The 25,922-nt window shown below is 41.6% G+C and overlaps 3 protein-coding genes and 1 long non-coding RNA gene across 5 annotated transcripts in view; 2 read left to right on the top strand and 2 right to left on the bottom strand.

Moving 5' to 3' along the window:
• Nucleotides 1–2,435, bottom strand: part of LOC109484123 (dimethylaniline monooxygenase [N-oxide-forming] 2-like) — an 8,629-nt gene extending 6,194 nt beyond the window's left edge. Inside the window, 3 exon segments of the mRNA XM_019787343.1 lie at nt 715–828; nt 1,766–1,983; nt 2,299–2,435. Of these exon segments, the coding sequence (XP_019642902.1) occupies nt 715–828; nt 1,766–1,983; nt 2,299–2,413 (447 nt within the window). The 5' untranslated portion in view covers nt 2,414–2,435.
• Nucleotides 2,436–3,034: 599 nt separating this feature from the next.
• Nucleotides 3,035–6,956, bottom strand: LOC109484209. The gene is made up of 3 exons (XR_002141066.1): nt 6,861–6,956; nt 3,892–3,939; nt 3,035–3,310 (listed from the first exon to the last, which is right to left on the bottom strand). It is a non-coding gene; the product is annotated as an uncharacterized LOC109484209 (long non-coding RNA).
• Nucleotides 3,787–7,154, top strand: LOC109484206. 2 transcript variants are annotated; one of them, XM_019787454.1, is made up of 7 exons: nt 3,787–4,026; nt 4,389–4,439; nt 4,551–4,637; nt 5,319–5,357; nt 5,563–5,631; nt 6,073–6,176; nt 6,892–7,154. In XM_019787454.1, the coding sequence occupies exons 1-7, from the start codon at nt 3,850–3,852 to the stop codon at nt 7,103–7,105; spliced, it is 741 nt and encodes a 246-aa protein (XP_019643013.1). In that variant the 5' UTR covers nt 3,787–3,849; the 3' UTR covers nt 7,106–7,154. The 2 variants fall into 2 exon arrangements, with proteins under 2 accessions (XP_019643013.1, XP_019643014.1); XM_019787455.1 differs by lacking the exon at nt 4,551–4,637.
• Nucleotides 7,155–7,724: 570 nt separating this feature from the next.
• LOC109484208 overlaps nt 7,725–25,922 on the top strand; it is a 22,654-nt gene continuing 4,456 nt past the window's right edge. The window contains exons 1-18 of the mRNA XM_019787456.1: nt 7,725–7,901; nt 8,437–8,487; nt 8,829–8,966; nt 9,606–9,680; nt 11,190–11,308; nt 11,724–12,017; nt 12,592–12,744; nt 13,425–13,579; nt 14,392–14,594; nt 15,525–15,635; nt 16,036–16,137; nt 16,581–16,616; nt 17,232–17,304; nt 17,778–17,911; nt 18,687–18,910; nt 19,532–19,684; nt 19,856–19,999; nt 20,392–20,480. Coding sequence (XP_019643015.1) covers nt 7,725–7,901; nt 8,437–8,487; nt 8,829–8,966; nt 9,606–9,680; nt 11,190–11,308; nt 11,724–12,017; nt 12,592–12,744; nt 13,425–13,579; nt 14,392–14,594; nt 15,525–15,635; nt 16,036–16,137; nt 16,581–16,616; nt 17,232–17,304; nt 17,778–17,911; nt 18,687–18,910; nt 19,532–19,684; nt 19,856–19,999; nt 20,392–20,480 — 2,431 coding nt within the window. The remainder of the gene's footprint in view (nt 7,902–8,436; nt 8,488–8,828; nt 8,967–9,605; nt 9,681–11,189; nt 11,309–11,723; nt 12,018–12,591; nt 12,745–13,424; nt 13,580–14,391; nt 14,595–15,524; nt 15,636–16,035; nt 16,138–16,580; nt 16,617–17,231; nt 17,305–17,777; nt 17,912–18,686; nt 18,911–19,531; nt 19,685–19,855; nt 20,000–20,391; nt 20,481–25,922) is intronic.

The raw sequence follows: 25,922 nt of genomic DNA, 5'->3' as shown, positions 1-25,922 counted from the left end.
CGGTAAAACACCAAAAAGTTGCAGTGTAAAACACAAGCAAAAGTTGCAGTGTAAAACACAGCAAAAGTTGCAGTGTAAAACACCCAAAGTTGCAGTGTAAAACACCAAAAGTTGCAGTGTAAAACACCAAAAGTTGCGGTGTAAAACACCAAAAGTTGCGGTGTAAAATTTTGTTCTTGTCGGCCACGGTACATTTTCTTCTGTCTTCCCCTTTTCCTTTGAGTCGCGAGGTAAATTTCAGAAAGTTTTACGTACAAAATGGACCGTGGGTTGAACAGTATGGAAGCAGCAAATCATGGTGAACGATCACTTTGCGGATGAGCTTTCAGTCACATGAATAAGATGGCGTAAGTGGTCGGCTGGCTCTATTACGCTTCATCCTTATCGGAGATCATGTTATTATTATGTTTACTAAAGGGAAACATTATTTTTGCTCAGTTTCTTCTTCCTCTACTTCTTCTCCTTCTTCTCCAAACAGCGACCACTGACCAGAACCAATATTGTGTCTGTTACCATGGTAACTAGTGTTGGGTTACATCATGTTGCAATTTCATAGCAGGAGGGATTTAGACTCCTGCCTGATCATATAAATATTGAATGTGTTTGTGTAAGAATTAACAGAGCAGACCATATGCAAAGGTAAACATTATGCATTTGCCTTGCAAATGTTACCTTTCTAGTTGTGGTCTATAGCTATGGCCATTAAGTACGTACCATGACGGCGTCAAATGTCTCTCTGTGTTCCCCATCGCCGTGACCCGTCTGTACAGTACGGACCTCCCACCGTCCTGTCTCATCAAAGTCTTCCGTCTTCTGTATGCGGCTGACCTGGAGTGATAAACAGTATTAAACGTAAGAAAGGAGAACATCGGAACAATGGCTTATAAGCCCTTGTCACACATTCTCGAACGTCGCAAGAAATTCGTTCGACCTGTCCGGCTGATGTTCGGGAGCACGCCACGCCAGATTCAGGCCACGCCTACGTATACCATTTGTATATGACTCAAAACGAATTCGAGTTAAATTAGAGTCAAATTTGATTAATGAACACACCCCGGACACTGCTGACTCACGGATGGTTGCCCTGTTGTTTGCTAACTTACGGTCGAAAACCAGCCAGCTTTGATCGAACCTCCCAAACACCCCACAAATTTTTTAAAACATTTTGAAACATTTAGCTGGCGCAGCCAAACCGTAGCCGACCCGGCCGAACGCCAGCCGACTCACTCCTAACCATGGTAGGCGAGCGTTCGGCTAGCGTTCAGGAGGCCAAATTCGTGAAAATGTGACAGCAGCTACAGATCTCCTGCTTGTATGAAATTCAAACCCGTCACACATTCATGACCTTTCCACAAATTTGTTCCCGAACACCAGCCGACTAGGTTCGGAAGCGTTCGGGAGCACTCTGACAAGATTTAGGCAAAGCCTATTTTTCTATACGAATCGAAACAAATTTGAGTTAAATTTTCGTCAAATTTGACCCCAGAACACGCCTCGAACACGCCTGACTTACTCCTGAATGATTAGCTGTTGTTCTGTTGACTTGACAGCTGAATACCAGCCAACCATGGTCGATCCTCACGACTAACACACGAATGTTTTATACATTACAGCCGACTTTGCGCCGACCTCGCCGAACATCAGCCGACTTTGCGCCGACCATCGGTTGGGGAGGATCGGCTAGTGTTCGGGACGCCAAAGTCGTGAATGTGTGACTGGGGCTTTGTATTAATCAGAAGCGGTGGTTCAACAAGAATATTCCCACCTGCGTGTTAAACCGGATGTGTTTCCTCAGGTCGAAGTGCCGAGCGTAGTCCTGTAGATATGTGTACACACGGTGGTACGGCAGGTAGGGGGGCGTGTCTTTAGGGAAGGGGAAGTCGCTAAACGACATCATTTCTTTGCTGGTGTTCGTGATGAGAGACCGGTACACGGCGGAGCCCTGGTTAGGTCTGACATCGTCTGAGTAGTACCACACGCCGCCTGGAATATAAGCAGGTTGTATGGAGGTTACTGACAGTAGCACAGTAAGGAGAAGACCAAAGGAATACTCGGGAAAATACGCATGTATTTAAGACCGGTCCATGTTCTACACACACACACACACACAAACACACACACACACACACAAACACACACACACACACACACACAAACACACACACACACAGACAAACACACACACATACAGACAACACGAACACACACACACACACACGCACACAACAACAAACGCTACCAAAAACATAACCTTCTGACGAAGGTAGTTAAAATTTAACACGTGCAATGATGTCTTACCGAGATCGTCATGTTGCTCGAAACAGACCGGCTGAAGCCCCTCCTCCAGACAGGCCTTGATTGAAGTGAGCCCGCTCACCCCGGCTCCTATAATGGCCACTCTAAGAGGACCCATGGCTTATAAGGGTTCTAGTCGGCAGAACATAAACCATGTCAAGAAATAAACACTGCACAAGCCAATGACAGTAAATTCCAGCAAAAAAAAAATATCGTAATGAATAAAGGATATCCCTCCAGCAACTTGCTTCAACCTCTCAAATGTATGTTTCTTTGTAAATTTTGGAGGGGAAAGGATTTTCCAACGAAAAATTGACCCTTTTGTTATTTAGAATTTGAATATAATTTAGCAACCAAAACAACTTATATTGTCCGCAAGAGAAAGCCTTTAGCAAAAGAAAACCCCAGTCCGAGACCAGAACGCATCAAAGGTCAATCTGGGTCAAACTCAAAACCCGGAAGTAGGCCTCGGGTCCGAAATCAATTTCCACTCCAAACACGCCACTTCTTATACTTTCCAGCCATGTTAGTAGTTAATGTCATTTTGTAGCAGATCATGAGAAATGGGAACTCAAAACTGAACCCTCGAAACTTTTTCGTCACTTTCTTTCAACGCGAAATACCCCTGTTGCGGATTAGAATTAGTATGCACACTGTTAAAACGTACTTACTGTACTGGTTTATAAGCCCTACAAATTCAGAACCATATAGCAGTATTATAGAAAGTTCAAGAACAATATAAAGACGATGCGCAGTCCCTACCTGCAGGTTTTAGTTGTCGTGTACTTCGTCCTCGTCAAAGAGACCTTTCTTTGTGTGCACATCAAGACTGAATTTTCCCCACTACCTTGTTGGGCACCTCTCAGGGGTGGTCTATTTTGTTACAGGGGTGGTTAGGCAGCTTGGGAAGGTTATTCAAGAGTACACCTTGCAGTTGTTCAAGAAAACAGTCTATCAAACAAACTATCCATTCGTCAGATTCTTTCCATCGTCAGAGACATGTTCTTTGATCGACCTAGAGTGAAATGTATAAAAAAAAGAATTCGGAGATCTCAGACCTCCATAAAATATCTACTAGTAGTAGATCATTTCTTTGCCATGCAAAGGAAACAACCCAACCGTATCCATTACAACCTGACCTAAGGGCCTGGCGGAAACACACACCAAGACACACAAACACACACACACACACACATACACATAGACACGCACGCATACACACACACACACACACCCACACATACACACACACACACACAAGCACAGATCGACACACACACACACACACATGTGTACACACACACACGCGCGCGCACACACACACACACACACACACAAGCACAGATCGGCACACACACACACACACGCACACACACACAATGAATCGACTTGTGGAACGTATTTGAGGCACACAATGGCACAAGGCATGGCATTGATGACGTAGCGAATCGTTTGTTCTTACGTACATTGTTACTTTTGTTAGGTCATTGTTACATCCCCAACGTCACTGTCAAGTTGAAAAGTCACCTTACTTGACCCCTAGCAGTATGCACCATGGCTACAGCCCAGGTGCAGCACGGCGGCCGCTTGTCTCACCTGTACGGGCCGAAGAGGAGAGACCCCGCGGTCCAACTGAAGAAGGTTCTGCAGGGAGACAACGTGCTGAGTAAGGACGGACCGTTTAGTAAGTGTCGCACGCGGTGGAGCACCACCTACAGCGCCGACTACTGGGTAAGTACGGGACTGCAATATTTTGTAGTAACTCCTATTCAGCATTGCCATTGACGTTCTGGAATGCAATGTGCTTCTTGACAACTAAATAACGTTGTCTTTGTACAATGTTGTGCACATTCGCATTCCTGATTGTTTTTTCAACCAAAGATCGCTAGGTAGGCTTCTAACATAAAGTCATGATTTGACATAATGTAATAATGTAGCCACAAAAACAACAGCACCAGTGTTTCATGTAACGAATGTGTCGGCGACTTCATTACACGCAATATACGCATAATCAACATTAGCCCTTTGTTTTGTTTTGCTGAGTAGATTTGTACAAAACCTTCATTTGCCGTGTTTTTTTTTTCCTTTCGCAGAACTTTCTACTGAGGTGGAGCATTCATCCGACATGGACATCACACAAACAGGTATCTTTGCCTTTGTTTCTTAGATCATCTGTTTATACACCGATATCCTTAGGCCACAGTAAGTAAATAACAAATACTAGTACATATTCGTCCGTGTTTCCATCTGCGCAGAATGAGACTCACTTCCAGCTCGGTTCGGACAGTATGAAACCTGTGACGTCAGCAGCCTCCGAGTTTTTCCGAAGACCCGGACGACAGGTTCGTTTTTAATTTAAAACAGAACTTTATCGTCCAGTTATGTATAACTTTTGTGTAACTTTTTAATGAGCCACGAATGAGACAAAAATGGGTGTTCGAACGTTCAAAAGCGACAACAAATTTTTACTGTTTACTGTTCTTAGTCTAGTGGAGACTAGCAAAATTCGTCCAAGGCACAGCTTTGATCTCATTGCGTTGCGATCAATTTTCAAATCAGTAGGCATCAAATTTAACTGTAAATCTCAAATTCATTCCATGAAGAATATTTCCAGTAAGATCGTTGTTGATCCATCAATCTTTATCTTTATTATCCTTTTGCAGTTTTGAGACTAATTGTAAAATTATGAGCTTACCTCAGAACTTCATCACCAAAAATGGTCGTTTTGTATCTGATTAATCTTTTCGACTTCAATTATTCTACTCGTGTCCTACCAGTAATTCTAATGGATAGGGTTTGGGACTTGCGCTCGTTGAATTCCATTTACTTAACCCAAATATTAATTAGTTTAATTGTTTCCATTTTGTATATTTATTTATTTGTCCATGTAATTACAATATCTTTACCACATGTTTAATCATCTCTGCGCCATTAATATAAGTTCCATGGAACTTGAGTGCGATGTCATCTTGTATGTATTTATGCTTTTGCTGTTTTAATAAAAAAATCTTTATCTTTGACAGCCTCCACCTTTCGATCCGGGAGCGGGAAACAGTATACCGGTACGTACCTGAAACTGCACTTGTGTTTGTTTGTTTGTTTTTTTGTTTGCTTGTTTGTTTGTTTGTTTTGACTGGTGGTCCAGTGTAGCCACTGCTCAAAATCCTATCTTTACGTACATCTAAAAACGCGAGTAAAGGTTAATTTTTTTCACTCAAATGGGAGGGAAAGCATTTACGCATTCATTCAGAATTCTTTTTTTCTCAGGACATGAATCCTCAGTTCAACAGAGACAAGCCGCTGGAAACGTCCGTATACAAGACCTCATTCACTGGTGTATGTAACCTTCCACTTGTTTTGATTTTCAAGCTTAATGAAGTAGGCATTAGGCACCAATGTTGTTTTGGTTATGGGGTTATTTAGGCAGAAAAGACTATGACATCTACGTGGTTATATGAAGGTTGAACAAATGACTAAACACACAGAATATGGTATGGCGAATTATAGACTCCTCATTTTCATTTCTTCACATTTTCTTCTTTCTTTTTGGAATTGATTTTGGCATTCTACGACATTAGTATCGTTTTACAACATTTTTGGGCAATTCACGGCATATATTTTGTCATTTTGGTGCTACGCTCGTATCTTTCTCGATCGGAGTCGATGTACAGTATGGTCGAAAACATTTTTAGAAATCCATATAACCAAATCAACACGGCCTTACAAGCAAGTCAATGAAGATAAGAATTATTGGTGGACCGTTCTTTAATTTCGTAGGTGGACGCCAAGGATAAGGACCTTTCTTCCGAGGCGCTTTTCCGTGAGAACTGGAACAAGTACCAGCGTACCACACACTTCCAGTTTGGGGACGACTGTGTCCAGTAAGTACGGCATTCACTGACAAACGCCCCCCCCCCCTTAGTAAAATTTCACCAACAAACCATGCCAACATTCATAGTTTACCTAGACTATAGGAAACATAATTCTCCTTGATACCAACTTGCTGCTACCTAAACAATTTACCCACCAACACCTGGTTGCCGAGATTCCTATGATAATTATTATGACGTCATGAAAGGCCTAAGGACCAATCCTGAAGCCCCGCCCACCTTCGTCTAAACATAGAAATGCAAATATAATTGACGGACATGTAGCCACTCTCTCATTGGTTGAACCACTAATTGCCCTTCTCTCATTGGTTGAACTTATAATTGTGGAGGACATTCGGGATCGGCTTATTGCGTCATATTTCCAACTGCGTGCCTCCATCCAACCGAACAAACAAACCAAAAACACTGAAGGTCTGCCTTTTAACCTTCCTCTGACTAAGGGGACTTCAAGTTTACCGTTGTGCCCTCTCGTAGGACCTTCGGTGCGTCTTGTGATGAAAGTCTCGAGCTGGACCCCCTCAAACCCCCTCCAATCCTTACAGGAAGGAATACCAGCAAATCTGATTATCAACATATAAACTCATAGCCTCTACGTATGTCAGGCTTGGCCAATTTCTACTCTTTCCAGTCGCTTCCCGAAGCCCGATAGATGCAAATATAAACACAGAACCATACCTGCTCTGCTCTAATCCTTTCTCTTCACCAGGTTTAAAGAACTCCCAGTGAAGACAAACGTCGCGACGGTAGACCAGGTGAGACGACCACTCCGCCTGCCGAGTCTGACGACAACTACAGCCAGTCTCCCCGAGTCCTCCATCTTCCGCCCCAAAGATCGCGAGACTTCGCAGGGCGAGACTTGGATGTCCACGTACAAGAACCACTACAGCCGACGGGAGAAGGAAAAGTTTTCGTGCAGATGAATAGAAAATGATGCTTCCTTTGTCGAGGCAATAAAGTTTCAAAACCTTCGATTCAGTTTTTACTTTCTTCTGAGTGTTGCAACTGTTTAAAGTTCATTTCTGAGACACGTTGGTGAAAAGTTTGAAAGGGTCTGCATATAGTTTGTATACGTGGAAAACCGAATGAAGGAAAGTGGAAGCGAATAAAGGAATGAATCGACATCGTTTTCAATGATAAGTTCAATGTGGAACGGGACAATTGCATTATGGGATTGGTGACGTAGGGGTCTCTATCTTGTTCTTGTCCCACACAGAACGAAAACCGGATTTTGCACGTTTTTTGTCGGACGTTCAGCAACATTGCATCAGCATTTTGCACGTTACAAACGATATCATTTTTTCCACACAACATTTGAAAACTATAGACAGCACATTATCCTGAAATACATGACTATTAAACGAGACGTTTTGCCGAAGTGTTATACATATAAATACACATTACATTACGGGTTTCGCGCAGGCGCAGTACGTTCTGCCGTCCCACACAGAACATCTTGCACAAAGTCATTTGTTACGTCACACACGTCAAGTTTGAAGTCACCTGAGTTGACCTGTAGCAGTATGCACCTGGTGTACAACAATGGCTACAGCCCAGGTGCACCACGGCGGCCGCTTGTCTCACCTGTACGGGCCGAAGAGGAGAGACCCCGCGGTCCAACTGAAGAAGGTTCTGCAGGGAGACAACGTGCTGAGTAAGGACGGACCGTTTAGTAAGTGTCGCACGCGGTGGAGCACCACCTACAGCGCCGACTACTGGGTAAGTGCGGGATTGCAGGTGAGGGTGCTCAGGAATGGCGTTCTGGAATATGAAAGATTCCAGTGACAAAATTCTTTGCATCTAGATCTACTGCACCTACATGTAAACGCTGATCTCCAAGCAGATCTCTCTGCAAGACGGTATCAAATTGGCCGGGCAGTATGCATTTTTTCCAGGCATTTTCCATTTGCCACTCGGTGTACAAAAAGATGCCGGTACAAAAAAGAAAGCCCGATGAAAACACCTAAAAACAGGCCCAAAAATACGCCAAAGCCTAAAGCTCTGCTTGGAGAGTACCTAAATGTACCATTAGCTCAAACCTTGCCGAAATGGATTCGTTTCTAGGCGAAGCAGTGGAAAAATTTCATCAATGGTCACATAAACATAAACAGCTTTGGTTAGAAGATTCTCCTTATGACGTAACAAGAGATTGTCAGCTTTTTAGTGAACAGTTCTTACATGCACTTATTGATAGGACCTGTCCTTGCTTTGGTGCTGACATAACTTTTTTGCACTGCTTTTCTTCCTCTCGCAGAACTTTCTACTGCGGTGGAGCATTCATCCGACATGGACATCACACAAACAGGTATCTTAAATGTGCCTTAATATACTACAAAAGTGTTCCTGTGTCTATCAATATACATAGGTATTCTTGCAAATACTGGTATACAAAAGACTGCGTTGTTATTAGAAAATATGATTAGCCCCACTCGATTGTAAGACTATACATGTATAAGAGATGTAGCCCTTATTACTTCTTAAGTAATTAGGATGTAAAATTTTATTCTATACCTCTATGTTAAATTCTATTCTATACCTCTCTTTTTACTACGTTCAATGGTTGTTGTCATACATTGTACCATGTAAGATTGTCGTGCAATAAAGTTTTTCTTCTTCGCTGAAACGAAATTGTCTTTCCCGCGTCAGAATGCCACCAACTTGCGGTTGGACCGTCATGATCGTGATGTCAAGACGAAGAACGCGTCCCTGGTTCAGGAGTCCTATACCGACAAGGGCCCGTACCAGCCTCACTACGCCAGGGAGGACAGGGCATGCAACATACCGGTAAGTCAGAGAAAAAAATGAGTTAGGCCATGTTGATTTCAATATGTCGATGACATTCTGTGGGAACCCCAAAACTGATGCGAGCGTGCGTAAAAAAAAACAAGGTTGGGCATCCAATGCAATTGCAATTTCAGGACAACAAAACAACGACTTTCTGACATTCTGATATTGAAATTTACTGCAATTTGTTAGCAGATTTTCATCATCATGTCTCACTTGAAGCGTTGAATATAGCCCAAAACAAGCTACATGTATTTTTGGTACCGCCCATAAATAGCTAGAACCAGCCTACGAGGCAAAACAGACAGCCATGTTCCGTCAGCGACATCGCATGTTTGCTTCACAGATATCAGTATACTACGGGATAGGACTTTTCAGCTTACTACATTAAAATAATGACCTGAAAATTGACTCAGAAAATTCAGTTTTTAAGCCTTGAAATTGCATTGGATGCATTTTCAAAGAGTTGGTAGCTACGTTCCTGTCCCCTTTCTAGTTTTCCCTAGAGGTTGATACATGTAATGTGCAATTTAAAGCCATAGATACAGGCCAAAGAAAACGTCTTGTGTTCTTTGATGATTCTTGTCTCTCTTATACTAGATTTAGTATCTTCGTTTCTCACGTCTCTTTTCCATGTAGGACTTTAACAAGGACTTCCGTTCCAAAGAAGAGGACAACAACAACACGACTTACACCAAAGTCCACTGCACAAAGGTCGGGTCGGTAGTAATATCTTTTCATCACGTTGTTGAGAATGTGCAAATATCTTGTTACCGAAACAAACCAACAATTTTTTTTGGTCAAAATCCCTTTGAGACGTGTAACCAAGCTTGACAATCTGGCAATCTATCGTATCTAGAAATGAATAATGATAATAATATATAGTTTATTGCAAGTTCATGCCCGAGGGCTATATAGCTAATTGCAAACAGACATTGACAAGAACGATGAGTACAGAATGTACTGGTATAAAACTATATGCTAACATGAAGTTCTAACGTTCTATCTCTACTTAACTTACTTAAAACTAAACTAGAGTTCCACGATCTCATACCTTCGCCAAATGATGTTAGCGTTTATGACTAAGAAATAATAGATTAATCCCCCTGATTGTGCAAATAGGATCCTATATTGCATCAATTATATCTGCTGATCATATTCTATACCAGAAGACAGTCTTATCTTATCAATGCATGCCATTATAGCATGTCCTCATAAATTATGCAAATGAGGTCCTTATTTGAATAAGTGATGTTTAATTATGTTCACCTTCACATAACTTTCAAATATCCCAAGTATGAAATTCCAGACATTACCAATATGTAATTATAACATTTTCTCACTAATTATGCAAATTAAGTCTTCATTTGCATAATCAATATCTTCCTGTATTTCTGACGTTCTGAATTACATGTCACAAGCTTGAATAGTCCTATCATGGAATGCAGCTGATTTATAGAATTTCCTCATTAATTATGCAAATTACATTAATATTTGCATAATTGTAATATTATTATGTCATGCATCACTTCAGCTACCTACATGCCAAAACTCAGGACGATCCATCAATCGGTTCTTGAATTATCCGCCTTTAAACAGTTTTCAACTAACACCCCTGCAGTTCCAGAGCAAGCAGCTAGGGGGCCCAAACTCACGTCACTTCTTCCCTATCACAAGAGCTACCTACCATCCAAATTTCGTCAGCCTAGCATGTCTAGATCACAAGATATCAAAACCGGAAGTTCAGCTGCAGTACCATAACAAACCGCTAGGTGGCCCAAAATCTAATCAGTTCCACGTCTCATCAAGACCTACCCACCTACTAAATATCAAGACAATCCATCCAGGCATTCTCGAGTTATCGTGCTCACACACACACACACACACACACACACAGACACACGAACGCCTCTGAAAACATAACCTTCTTGGCGAAGGTAATAACGTACGTATACGAGACAAAGAGTGGATATGTGATACATAAACAAATAGGAGGAACATGATAAGTTAACTTATGTTCTATTATACTATATTATACTATACTATACTATACTATACTATTCTAGTCAAGCTATTAGGGTGTTTGACCTCTTCTCAGGAGGCAGTGGGAGATGAATTGTCCGACTCTTTGAAAAATAAACGGGTCCGGGTTGTTGTAAGTGCTCTGACACAGCCTTTGAATTATGACATACATACGGAGGCTCTATTTTCGATCCTTTACAGGCCCTGGAGCATTTTCAAAAGACACACAGAGGCCTTCACGGGGAACAACTGCGCAGGCGCCAGCAGACGACAGCGTACCTTCTCAAGACTCACTTCAATCTTGGACTCGATGGCGACAGGTAGGGGTTGATTTCATCATTGAGTAAAATGTAGCTGATATTGAATATAATTTTGATGTCATTGGGATTCTTTTATTCCTTCAAATTGATTCTTAATATGTTTGCGTTCGCAGAAGTTTTTGCTCCAGTTTTTCTTCTTCCTCTTCTTCCGTTCCAAACAATTGCAAATAAGGTCAATGACCTCAATCAGACAGCTGTCACCATGGTAACTGGTGCTGTGGCAGGCACCCAGTGGTGTTGGATTACATTTTTTATGTAGCAAGTGGCAGGACGGAGTTATTTATATAACTATGAGAATGAGAATAAACAGAGCAGTAACTTCTTGTGCTAGACCATGTGAAGGTTAACATAATGCATTTGCTTTGTAAATGTTACCTTTTTAGTGAAACAATTTTTTTTTCTTTTTCGTTTTCAGTCATTTCAACACCGAGACAGAAGCTTCTTATCAAACCTCGGCCAAGCCACGTCGTCGGGGGAAGTCTGCACGGACGAAGTCGGCCCGTCGAGCGGGCGGGACAACGCCACCAGAGTGCGGGACTACCAACATCACGGCCGGGGAAACGAAGAAACAGTCCCCGGGAGAGGGGAAGAAGAAGCACCACCGCCCTGGCTCTCGCGTTCCGAGCGGCAGACGACTTAAACCCGTCCACCCGGCTGGCATCGTTACCAAGGTGTTGAAGGACTACAGTCATGTAATACCCAGGCCGAGGTACACCTACAACTACGTGTAAATGTCTGCAATAGATATGAAGTAAACTGGATTCACCACTCAAGCTAACTAACATCTAGCACACCGTAGTCGCCCCTCATCTGGAACTGTAGAGTTATCATTTGGAACTGTTAATTATTCATTACGTCGAAATGTCTAGATACTGAGTTCAACGCTTTTCTTAGATTAGCTTTTTTCGTGGCAACGACTCGTTTAGCATACAGGCCATACGACTGGGCTTTTGGGTAAGCCTTTATATTATATATATATGTGTGATTTTCTCCTCTCTGCCATAGCATTTCTATTTGTACCGTTTTTTTAAACTAGTACTGGCTCAGCAAAAGACCCCGGACCTCTCTGGCATAGCATTTCTATTTGTACCTTTTCCCCCTTGTACCGGCTCAGCAAAAGAACCCCGGACCAAATACAAGTAGTATAACAGAAAAAAAAAGAAGGCGCATTATGATATAGAGAAAGCCCATTTGGAGAGCCCGATAACACGGCTATCAGTTTGTAAAGTTGAAGTTATGTCCGTCTTAATTATTATGTTGAAGTTATGGTATTGCCGGTATAGGGATGAGACATGCGCGGTGCCGGACAGCTCGTGTAGCCCCGCCCTGCAGCTGAGGACCGCCATGAGGACTGAAGCCTGCCGACTGTCCCGCCTCCCGCCACAACCGAGCTCTACAGACCTCCTCACGGCGTTCTCACAGTACCACAGCGACGGGTAGGTAGGACAGTTGTTACCCTCGACTGGAAGTTTAGTTTTAGGTAGTGTTTGTATGAATGTCCAACTATGAATGATTTGGTTTTTGGAAGCGTTTATTTAAATGTACAACTATGAATGGTTTGGTTTTTGGTAGCGTTTATTTAAATGTACAACTATGAAAGGGGTGCTAGTGTAACGGAAACGAAAAGAAACCTACAGTGGGAGTCGCTTGAAGACAAACAAAAAATGTCCAGACTATACATAATGTACAAAATAAATAATAAGCTGGTGGACGTACCAACCACTAAGTACCTAATACCAGCACAGAAAAGAACCAGTCATGCCTTCAAATATCAGTCATCAACCAAGAATTGAGCCGTTCAAAAACTCGTATTTTTCAAGAACGATGGTAGAGTGGAACTTTTTGCCACCGAGCACAATTGGGGCATCATCACTAGAAAGGGTTACTCTATAGATATGATGGTCATTATCATACTCGTATAGTATATATATTGGCAATTTGCATTCACACAACTGCAGTTAAATCTTGAAGTTTGAGTGTAACAAGTCGTTCGCTGTAATATAGCTAGCTGTCGCCACGCCGCGTGCTTGCGAAGCTGGTGCGTTACGCCGAAGGGCTGTTACACCGGCTATACCGATACAGATTAACATAACCAAATGCATGTTTTTTTTCTAAGATCTGGTTTCCTACCGAGAGCGGACCTCCTGAAGGCGTGCGTGACGCTGTTCGGACGGGGTTTCACGGATGAAGACCTGGACAGGCTGCTGTGGGACGACTGCGTCACGGAAGCAGGGACAGTCGACTACGTCAAGTTCCTAACTCACCTGACAGGTACGTGGTTACAACGGGGAAGATCGGCACGTGAGTTGTAAAGAGTAAGGCCACAGCAAGTATTTTTTATGGATGAAATCAGCGGTCGCATTAATTTTCGCCTGATTTTGGAGGAAAAAAAAAATTGTTACCTTCTGACAGTGGTCACCATGCCGAAAATGGGCAAAGATGTCTGTTGCCATGCCGGAAGGTGGATGGCAGATGACTATGAAGAGAGGAGACAAGAAAAGGCTCTGATTTAATGTTTTGTTTCTTACTTTGATATGCAGTGATATGTGATGTTGGCTGTGTATATGTGATGTTCCCACTGAATCAAAACCATTTGTACAACATTTTAAAATGTAGGAACCTTGTTTGTTTCGGCCCGCCTTGTTTTTTTCTTCACCCGCTCGCATTAGATTTGGAGTCTGTGGAGGATGTCATCCATAAAATTTACTTGCTGTGGCCTAAAATGTTTATTGTATACACTACACTATACAGTACAGTATAGATATGATGATCATCATTGGAAATATCCATTCGCATCGTCCTACTTTTCTGTCTGTTTAGATAGCCCTTTCCTTGGTGCTGATTTTGTGTTAACCTGTTCAGAGTTGTAAGATCGATATAACTAGAAAGCAAAGATGGTACCTCGTGAATGTCCATGTATTCTTGATTTTTTTTCACCGTACTTTTATGTTCACTGTTTTCACGGACACCTCTGTATCTGTATGGTTTGTCTTTAATTTGCCCCCTTTCCCCTCTCTCACCACCGCTTAAGACTTCGACAAAACGGAATACGAGTTTCTAACCTTTCCGTGTGCTTTTTCCAGCACTGTGGTCTCGGCTGAAGCCTGACGGCACGTACGTGAGCCTACAGCGGGCGGACTACCGGCCTCTGGGCGGCGAGGAGCGGAGAGACGTGGAGGTGGACCGGATGGTGTGCAAGTTTGACCGCTTCAGGAACAAGTCGGACAGCCTGCGCCGCCAGTGGAGACCCAACCAGCCAGACGCGGCAGAGGAGAGTGACTTCGTTGTAAGTTGTAATTACCTCCATGAAAAAAGGAGGTATTGTTTTTTGTATGTGTGTGTGGGTCCGTGTGTGTGACTGTGTTTCCGCATAGCCGTTAGGTCAGGTTGTAATGAATATGGTTGGATTCAGTCTGTCCCATAGGGAGAAAGTAAGTCATTAATTACGTCTACATCTCCTAGCGCTCGCTGTTTTTCATTACATGACCTCCTTGACAGCTGACAGCTGGCGTTGTTTCCCTTGCACGATAGAAAGAAAGACTTGCAGACAGGAGGACACAGTCACCATCAAACGAGATCTAGATATTTCATGGAGGCCTGAGGTCCCCAAATTCTTGTTTTTAAGAACACACTTGAGTTTATGGACACACAAAAGTAGATGCAAGCGCCTTCAAGAAGTGGTAACCCTTCTGAAAAATTGACAAGAAATCTACAAGAAGACTATCCCATTGTTTTTTTTTCAGAAATTTCCTTAACATTGTCATTTATTTATATTTATCTTAGATGGTCACATAAAAGAAACAAATTGAAACAAGTAAAAAAAATTGACCTTTAACACAAAAAAGGATATCGATTTTCATAGTCTGACTGATTAAAATCGCCATCGATCAAAAGCGCCCGACAACGGCTATAAAACATCTCTGCAGCAATAGGAGCAACTTTTTCAGGCGCCGCATGCAGAGGGAGAGCGTGTAACATCGTAGTAGTGCCACCTACATTCATGGACACATTCGTAAATGATATATGTTCGGCAAAATCTTCTTCCCCTCGAAAAATTTGGCATTTTACTCAACTGTTTATTCATTTACTTAGTATATGAATTGATAATATATCAGCGGCTTTTTCTACACATCGCAGTCGATTCAGATTCAACGTAACGAAGCATTATTCTATTATCATTGATCCTTTCGATGTTTAACTTGTTTTCTCTCCGCAGCTTGGCTACAACAGAGACCAGGTCTTGTCGCTGTACGGGAAAGACTTCCCAAAGTTCCCTGCGCGGGGTACGCTAGGTTGCCAACATTCACACGCCCCACCAGACGCACAGGTGAGGTTTTCACCGCACTTCGATAGAAAATTTCAACCTTATGTGTTGTTTTTTTGTTTTAGTGATATACTGACGTTCTGTTTTTCCAAGGGAGTTCTACGTTCAGCTACGTCCTTGGTTTTTCACAATGAAAGATTTTTATGGTACATACATACCCACTGGGTTAAATACAGGTGCAAAGCCTGCGAAGCTGGTGTGTTACGCCGAAAGGCGGTTATACCGGCTATACAGATACAGATACAGAAAGGAATAGCTCTGTACTAGCTCTTAGTAGTTCTATTCAACATTCTGCTAGACATATTACTCGTTGAACCTATATGTAGAATTTTGATAGACCCATACCTGTTAGTAATCTTGTTTGTTTGTTTGTTTGTTTGTTTGTTTTGTTTCGTTGTTTCAGATGTGGGACGTGATGCACCGTCAGCCCGGGTTGGGCCTCAGCACCACGAGTTACGACAACACCTTACGGAGTTGGCTCACACCGAGCGTGGTCAGCGAAAAGGTAGGAAACAACAAAAAACAAAACAAATAAAAACAGATAAATACAGAAATGAAACAACAAGTGTTATCCAATATTTTTACCATTGAGAGAACTCAGAATTACCTTTTGGTAAAAAAATGGGCTAGAGGAAGTACTAGTGATAGTCCTTTATGAGAATGGATAATTCTGGTAAAAAATGCGTCAAAGTTTGGTAACTATCATTAGCACATGCCAATGCAGTTTGCACGCTTTTTCAATGCACTTCCGATAGAATATCTGTTATCATAATTATTTTGATCGTGATTTCTATGCGTTAGTATGTGGGTGCTATATGAATAAGTCGCGAGCTTTTAAAACGGGTAGGCCTGGAATTAAAGCACCTAAACATATATTGCTAAGTGATTTGAGAAATATTTTGCCGCCTTGACAACGTATCACATACTCAACGTGTTTTCTATTTTCAGCTTCAAAAGAAGCGAGACTTCAGGAGTAAGATGAAGGTATGTAGTTTCTAGCGTATCGATAAAAGAATAGGTCCAGTGTAACTGTAACACGGAGACAGTGGTAGAAAGCTGATACGACCGCGAAGGACAGAGAATGAAAAGAAATAGTTCTCATTTGATGCTTTCATTCAGCGGTGTTTGGAGAGCAATTTATCGACCCTTTGAATGGTTGGAAATGTAGCTCCTATGTAGCGAATCATTGTTCTAAATTATCCGCACGACTGCCTTTGTTTTCATACCTTCTCTGGCACGGAAAAGTGTCACCACGACAAATGATCGTAGGCACGTAAGCTTGGCTAGCAACATAGTCTAACTACGGGGACAGTTCATTTTGGTACACCAGGGAGTATTGTATTGTGCAGAAACGCACTGTTGGTGTTCAGTTTCTTATCAAAACAACATAACCTGTATTGTTGTGTTCAAAACAATCAAGATGGCGTTCAGCTTGTTTGCATGCACGCAAGCATAGTCTCTCCTTCGACTTTCTTCTCTTTTTTTGCCCAACGCGCGAACAGTGAAATACGGACGGTCCCTTTACTTGTAATTTAGTGACCCATTGCAGTATTTTCAAACATCCAGTGTCTCATTCTAGTGTCGGTTCCTTTGCTGTAGGACCTGATGGAGAGCGTTAGTGTGGGGATGAGTTCCGACAAGGATGACAACGCTGACGATCTCAAGCGGTCCAGTAAGTACCAAACAGTCACATGAGTGTGTGGTGACATTGTAAATGTGAATTTTTGTGTTTTGGAAAATATTTTGATTTGATTTTAAAATGTTCAGATACTCCTTTTCTATGCTGCATTTTGAATTAATTTTCATAATATGACATGTAGGCCAAAGAACAGTAGGTACTCAAGCAGCTGGATATGATTTTGGTCAGACGTTTTAGGTAGCATCTGCTTACCTTTCGTCAGTGACACTGAAAAAAAGCAGGTTTATAAGCAAGAACTAATGATTAACATATAAATAGTATGGCTAGTACATGTGTAAGTCAAGTCAATTGTAAGTGAAGTCAATTCTTTAGTCCAGTAGGACACAATACATTTTTGTATATGACATGCAGACTGCATCTATCCTACAGTAACTGTACAGTAACTTTACAGTTCTACAGTAACTGTACAGTAACTACAGTAACTGTACGTTGTTTTGTGTTGGTAGTTATGGGAGCGGATTATAAGACACCCCCGCCTGAGTTCATGGTATCGCCTGTCGGCCCTCCCGTCTGCAAGTATCCGTTTCTGGACTTTAACTACCGACAAGGCGACAAGAACTACATGTCTTCTGAACACCACGTGAGTAAGAGAAAATGTTCACGTTTTACAAAGTCTTGTCTTTTTGAAAGGGATTCAAGCTAAGAGAGCTTTTTTTATGTATTTAGAAGATAAACAAAAGACGCGAGCGTACATAGCCGGTCTCCATTGTGAGCTGTAATGTGACTATGGACGCTAACCTACATTTAATGGCGAATCTAACCACCTATACGTTACGTGTCTATGCCCACTCCTAAACGTGTACTTGGATACTTTTGATACTAGTACTTCATTATCCTTTAGCTGACATAACAACATTAAGTTTTGCAAACGTAATCTTTCTGATTACACTAAAACATACAGACATAAGACATGCAAGCTACCGTACAACTACTATTTACATTCTATAAACTGATTCACTTATATACATACGAAGCTCCCGTTTTTAATTGAGTATAAGTTAATAAAAAAAGAAGGAAAACTGAAGAAGAGAAACAAGCGTTTTAACTATTTTCTTATTAAAAAAAACTTTATACCCGAAACGTACGTTTACTAGCCGATTGAACGCCACAAGGCAAGCCATATCGAGATGGACCTGTATATATATGAAAGTATTTTTTACGGCATTAGTTTTTGGTTTCAATAGTCGGTATGTATTTTGTGTATTCTATAACATAGAGATGAATGAATTGGTGGCTGAATGCATGACTGAACGAAGCTGTAGACTATAGTATATGCAATTACCATGCGGGTCCTTTTTAGTGGTGACCTGTTTGTATGGTTTGGTATTTTTTCTACAATATATTTTTTTAAACAGGGGTCTTACCAACCTGCACCTGGCGATGAGTACACGGTGGAGAAGATGCAACAGCGCCAAGCGTTGGTTAGCGGCCGCGTGGAGGACTGCAGGAAGACGCACTTCGAGTTGTGGTCGGGGAGGACACCGGGTGACCAGCCCGGCTCCGTGGCCAGCTCCTCCTACTCCTGGCCGGCTGAAAACGGCACCGAACCGCCTGCAGGATGTGTCACCTTACCTTCCAGGTTCGTAACAGAGTACTAACTCCCTGGTGTCCAGTCTATCGCGGTTGGGGCGGGTTCTCTTCGGGGCTGTAGAAGCCCTTCTCCCGCCCAACTCAGCCGTTCCCCGGTATGTTTTGCACGATGAGAGTTCAATTAGCCCCAGCACGATCGTCTTTTGTGGTTGGGATAATCAACTCAAAGCGTGCAAAACTCTATCACAGGTGTAACACTCCTACCGGGCGAAATGTCGAGCTTGACGGGGGAAATTTATTAGAGCCCCGTAGACAGCCTGCCCTAACCACGATAGACTGGATGCCAGGCTAAGTAATGATATTCAGTTATTTTTTTCTATGTATTTCATAGCATTCACTCGTCAAATATAAAGTAGAGTAGACTCATTCTTAGCCAACCTAAATCTATGACAGTTGTACCTCAGAAAGACATCTTGAGCCGCATACAGTTCCGCATTTTAGAATTTTTATTGGGCCTGTCACTGTGCGTCAGCATTCACTGGTCAAGGTTTATTCCAGTGTCAACCTTCTTGTTTTTACCTCTCGTTACGAGTCATTAGCCCATAACTGAGTAACTTTTCCTTACCTTTAACAGCATCATCAGTTTGCTTATATGCACGTATTTTTCCAGGGAACGGGATCCCCTGCACGCTGTGCTGAAGAAGGCGATCCTCCCAGCCGACCCCGCAGTCACTGGCAGGCTGGACAAGGAGACGCTGCAGCGCATATGCAAATCGCTAGGAGTCGCTACCGACACGGAGACCTTTCAGACCATCATGAACGAGTACGGTACTCTCAGTATTTTTATAATGCGACGTAAAAAGCAAGAATTTCGCAATAATGCTACTGATATAGCCAGAATCTTTTACAACAATTGGTTCTTTGAACAGTGATTTCAAGTTCAGCACCAAGGACAGATCTACTCAAATCACAACTTACACTTTTTCGTACCAAGGTGTCAGGTGGGTGAGAACGGACTCGTTGACTACAATGAGTTCATCTGGCGTGTGGTAGCTGTACCGACAGACGAGGATCGCCAGGGGGCGTCTCCAGCGGCCTCCACCATGCAGGTTGACTACACACCCTTGGAGCAAAGGAGGTATGATCTATAGTGACGCATGATTCCAAAAAAGAAAAACAAACAAACAAACAAACAAACAAAATACCAAAAAAGATCCCAAATGGATAGTTTTACTGATACAAACACCGGTTTGTACCAAAACAATGACAATACATTTAGAAAATTGTAATGATATTATCAAATATAACTGTAGCTTGTCATTACTTTTTCAGAACCTGTTGAATTGTAATGTTTTCATTGAAGCCTTGGCAGAATTCAAATCTCATTGTTCAGTTGCTAGACAATTTTAAGCATTATTACAAAAAAAAAACTGGCCCTTCTAGTAAAAAGATAAGATTTATACTGATTTATGTAATAAGAACAGCAGAATATGATTTGTGGCACCTGTTAAACCTTGTTCCCCACTGCAGGCTGACTTCTGCCCAGAAGCGTACTGTTGAGAAGGTGGCCAGGCTACAGAAGCCGGTACCCTCCCACCTCTTCCACACAGACCCTGATGGTAGGTAACATAACATACATGCAATAATACATTGTACTACTAGTATATACATTGTATATACACATCAGAGGTTTCCAAGCAGTCTTGTGAGATAAAATCAACCTTTATCATGCTGAACTTTAAAGTTTAATTCTGGACTAATTCTCATATGTCAGCAACTATACATCTAGATGGGCTAATATTGTAAACTACATGTATAGGTGAAAATAAAGCAGCCATAGAGGACCCCATGGGCAGAATTCTGGCTCCAGTTCCCAGAATTCTGGCTCCAGTTCCCGGAATTCTGCAGAATTGGGATCGCAATTTTCTAGTTGACCTCAATCTTCTGCAATCCACGTGTGTCCTACATGTGTCCAGGAGTAGGACTCGTGCATGCGTGTCTCTTGTATCAAGGACCTCTTACCTCCAAGCAGTGATGTCAAACCATCAGGGGGCAGAATATCATGAAAGCTTTGATGCAACTGGCTTTTCATAGCAAAAATGACTTCAAGCAAATGGGAAGATACTGTAAATCACAATTTTTTGTGGTACTGTTATATTTTTTGCGGTCACTTCTATAGCACAAACTTATCATAATGCATCTTGGTTATAAATTAAGAACTTTGCTATCAACAGTTCAGAGCAATAAGGCATGTTACAAATGTATTTCAACCTAGTTTACAGGACACATACATGTACATGCCACACAGTACCTGACATCAATTCTGTAACAGTATGATTTGATGTATGAAGGGAAAGCAAAAACCAACCAAATTTAATTATGTTGAACAGGTTATCAATTTTTTTCTGCCCTACCTGTAGCTGCAGGTCCCTCCTAATGATTTTGTTAGTATACATATTCAGTCTTTTTTGGGGATGGGATGAAAGGTGCCAGCATTGTAATTGACGTCACTGCAATTATCTGGGGCAGTGGGTGGGCCATAGAACCTCCTTGGGTGGGCCAATCACAGCTCTAATCTTGAAAAGTGGCCCAATTTACTGGTGGTCGATGTCATATACATGTGTACATGTATGAGTCTGTGCCCGAAGCTTTAAACAATTTCAAACTGTTGAACAAAGTACAGGTTTTTAGCCTGGTACCATCCAGATTTTCACTCTGCAATGCTTATTTTTTTGAGCGTTGTGGAGTGAAAATCCAGATGGTACCAGCTTAACAGGTTTTCACATCATTGAAAAGACATCTGCCCTTTGCACATGTGTCACGTGTCATACATACAATCCAAGGACCTCCTTGATACAATCTAAGTCTCTTATCAAGAACCTTTTGGTACCTCAAAACAGTATGTGACGTCAAATCCGCAGGCCATAATTACATGTATGTGAAAAATATCAAAATCAAAGGAGGTTTAATTTTCAAAGCTAGTGGTGAAACTAAAGCATGGGATTTGAGACACAACTGAAGAGAGCTTATTTTATTGCCCGAGGTGTCACACATCAAACTTAGTGCCTCTTGTATCAAGGACCTTTTAACTCAAATCCTCAGGCCATAATGATGTGGAAAATAATCAAGGAAGATTTGATCCTCAATGGAGAATCCCAGAGCCCTAAATGTCAAGTAATGTTGAGCACGGCATTACACGCTTTGGAGGTGGTGAAAGAAAATCTGGGCTTTTTGACATTTAGGCCACACCGACTTAATTTTATTATATGGTTGTAACACTGGTCATCTCAATTTAGGAAAGTCACTGGCCATTTGGAATGTCAAGTAAAAATTAACATTTTGCATTCAAGTTTCACATCAGTGCGCAGGTCTTGATGTAAGGAGTATAGTGATATGAAAATTATTGTTCTGCAGTATTCATAACTTTAGATATCATTTATAGAAAATGCAAGCAGACCGACGGGTTTTTCAGCACCCCGACAGGGCTAGCAGCTACCCCGTCAGGACCAAATCACAGGACCGTCGGTGTAAAGTACTCACCCCGTCGGTGTAAGGTACTCACCCCGTCGGGGTGACACTGTCATAATCACTAAACCCGACGGGGTAATGTCACCCCGACGGGGTGGGAGTTCTGGTCAAAGAGGTGCAAAATCCCAAAACAAAGCCAGGAAAGGTGTGAATTGATCAGTCTATACACACCGACGGGGCAAGTTTACCCCGATCGGGGTGAGCTCTGATCCCATTGGGGTGAGCTCAGACAGTCATCCAATCCAATTGATGTGCAAAATCGACATTATCAGGACAAAGAATAAGCATGGAGAGCACAATCCACACTCTTCTATCTGCCCCTTTCAGCCAACTATAAGGGTCACAAAAAAGAAAGATTCCAGAGAGCTTACAAACACATACTCACTACTCCAAAGCTAATGTCTAAATAGAATTTTACCGACATGATCAATATTGACTGAAGGAGGCCATATAAAATAATACTTAAATTTATTTCCTTCAGTCTATTTGTAAGAATTGAGATGTAGAACACACAGGTCTTGCAAATAAATTGATCAAGTTCCTCAATTGCTATTACACTGGCCACAATATTCGGGGATCGAAATTAATGGCTTAGCAGCTGAAAACAGTCAGTCGTTCTTGTGAATATTGCCCACAAATTTTCATATGGTCATAATCGTGTCATATAATGAGCAAAATGCCTTAGCTGGTCAAGAATGGGAGCAATCTCTGATAATTGTCACAAAAAAGGGAGGTTCTCTCTTTTACCTCCTTGGTACCACCACGCAGGTGCAGAGTATTTTTGTGAGGATGTCATGAAATCTTTAAACCAAGGAGCTTTAAAAAGCTTGGTGTGACTTGCTGAGAAACTTGACATCGTGTGTATTTTGTCCCATTGTTCTGTCTGAGACAAGTTAATTGGCTGCATTGTTTACTTATTGAGACTTTTTACAGCGAAAGGAGCTTTCATCAATTTTAATGAAAGCTCTTTGCAGCCACTTATAATAATAGGTAGACACACAAGCGGCCATTGGTGCCCTACAAAATAGTCTACTGAGTACATCCTACATTCATATTTCATGGCTGGAGAAATACTTGAATGATGTGTATTTGTCTACTGTATAACTACTACGGTCAAAATGTACTTCTGTAAATGGGGAGAAACGACACTTTGGGTGGGTGGGGACATTTTGTAGCATGGTCTGTTCCATCAAGGTCCTTGGTTCCATTTGCTGTAGGATCTCCAAGCAGATCCTATACTGTGACAAAGCTGACAGCCTTGTCACAGTAGGATCTGCTTGGAGATTATAGGTCGGTGGGTGTGATGTTTGAAGAAAAAAGTGATTTTGCCCTTCTCCGATAACTTTCTTTTCTACAGACCCTGGAGTATTTTCTACATTACAACCACAGCAATGATATACAAATGTACTAGTATTTCTATGCAAGAAGGTATAAAATGAAATTTAATAGGGAGGACACCATTACTGTCCTTTCAAAGAGTTTGCCTCAGGTGTGCAGTTCCAACTTCACGTTGACGTGCCAATTACCCCCAATTTACATAATGTGCACTGGCTTGGGTTGGCTTGAGAGTTGAGACCTTTGTTTTTGTTCAGAGAACTGTGGTGACTGGAAATGAAGCACTAGCTCCAAGCAGATCCTAAGGTGGCAAAAAGAAATATGAAATTGGCCAGGCAGTATCCATCGGCCAGAGAGGGTCCAATTTTCCTTGGGTTGGAGATAAGAAATAAAGGACAGTATCCTGACCAAGAAGGTTTATTGCAAGTCAGATATCCAGAGGTTATTAGATTGTGCCCGGTCAGTTTCAACCTGTCAACTCACCCAGAAAACTACAACTTTGAGTGGGTTGATTTTGCTTTTAGCAAATTTTCAGGGAAGAAGAAGGAATTTCAGTGGCAAAGCAATCAGAATCCCATAGACTTTTGAGACAGTAGGGACAGAGGGTTCAAAAGGAGGGGGGGGGGGGAAATGTTAGCTTATTTAAGTCACTAAATTTGCCCACTACATGCTCAACAGTTGTGCTAGGTAGATAGACCTCTCTGATGTGCCTGGTAAATGCAACTACTTGTACATACCAGGATGCATTATTAAGAAGTATCCAATGCATGAAATTTATATACAACTAGTACTGGTTTCCAAACCTGGCTCATGCTAATAATTCAGTCATTAAAATCTTTAAAAAGTGGCTAAAATATTCCTTAGAATCTAGCCAACATGGTTAAAGTTTACCTATTTGCTATTGTAAGCACTATTCACATGACATTAATCAAAATGCCAAACAAATGGATAAACCTGGAATTTGTTTATATTCAGACTCTTTGTTTTGGTCCGTCCATATTGGGGCAAATTATTCTTGTGTTGGCGGCCATGTTTTTGACTGTGAAGTTGAAATATGATTGAAATATTGGAAAGTTGTTCCAGATTATTTCCAGTTTTGGCAACAAAATACTAGACTAAGTATATATAAATATGAGCCTAAATACTTAGACTAAGTAGATAAGCAAGAAGCCTAATATTCACAACTTGAGCCTGCTTTCAAAGCAAGGAATTATACAATCCTCTATTTCTGTCCAACAGTACCCATTCAGTAATTATTCTGCTCCAAGTACAATTGTTATGCGGGTTAAAACTAGGTCAGCTATTGTTCTTGACATGCAAATGTCACTGTCCAATTATCAACTTGATACAAATTATCCTATAAGGGAGTGTGTTACATGCCAAACTAGAGTTCCACGATCTCATACCTTCGCCAAATGATGTTAGCCTTTATGACTAAGAAATTATAGATGAATCCCCCTGATTGTGCGAATAGGATCCTATATTGCATCAATTATATCTGTTGATCATATTCTACACCAGAAGACAGTCTTATCTTATTAATGCATGCCATTATAGCATTTCCTCATAAATTATGCAAATGAGGTCCTTATTTGAATAAATTATGTTTAATAATGTTCACCTTCACATAACTTTCAAATATCCCAAGTATAAAATTCCAGACATTACCACTATGTAATTATAACATTTTCTCGTTAATTATGCAAATTAAGTCTTTATTTGCATAATCGATATCTGCCTGTATTTCTGCCGTTCTGCATTACATATATCACAAGCTTGAATAGTCCTATCATGGAATGCAGCTGATATATAGAATTTCCTCATTAATTATGCAAATTCAATTAATATTTGCATAATTGTAATAACATTATGTCAAGCATCACTTCAGCTACCTACATGCCAAAAATCACGACGATCCATCAATCGGTTCTTGAGTTATCCGCCTTTAAACATTTTTCAACTAATGCCCCTGCAATTCCAGAGCAAGCCGCTAGGGGGTCCAAACTCACGTCACTTGTTCCCCAGCACAAGAGCTACCTACCATCCAAATTTCGTCACCCTAGCATGTCTAGATCACGAGATATCAAAACCGGAAGTTCAGCTGCAGTATCATAACAAGCCGTTAGGGGCCCAAATTTAATCAGTTCCACGTCTCATGAAGACCTACCCACCTACCAAGTATCAAGACAATCCATCTT

Source organism: Branchiostoma belcheri, unplaced genomic scaffold (assembly GCF_001625305.1).
Source record: "Branchiostoma belcheri isolate BF01 breed outbred unplaced genomic scaffold, Haploidv18h27 scaffold69, whole genome shotgun sequence".
NCBI lineage: Eukaryota > Metazoa > Chordata > Leptocardii > Amphioxiformes > Branchiostomatidae > Branchiostoma > Branchiostoma belcheri.
The sequence above is the reverse complement of the archived record's forward strand: the minus strand, read 5'-3'. Positions and strand labels throughout refer to the sequence as shown.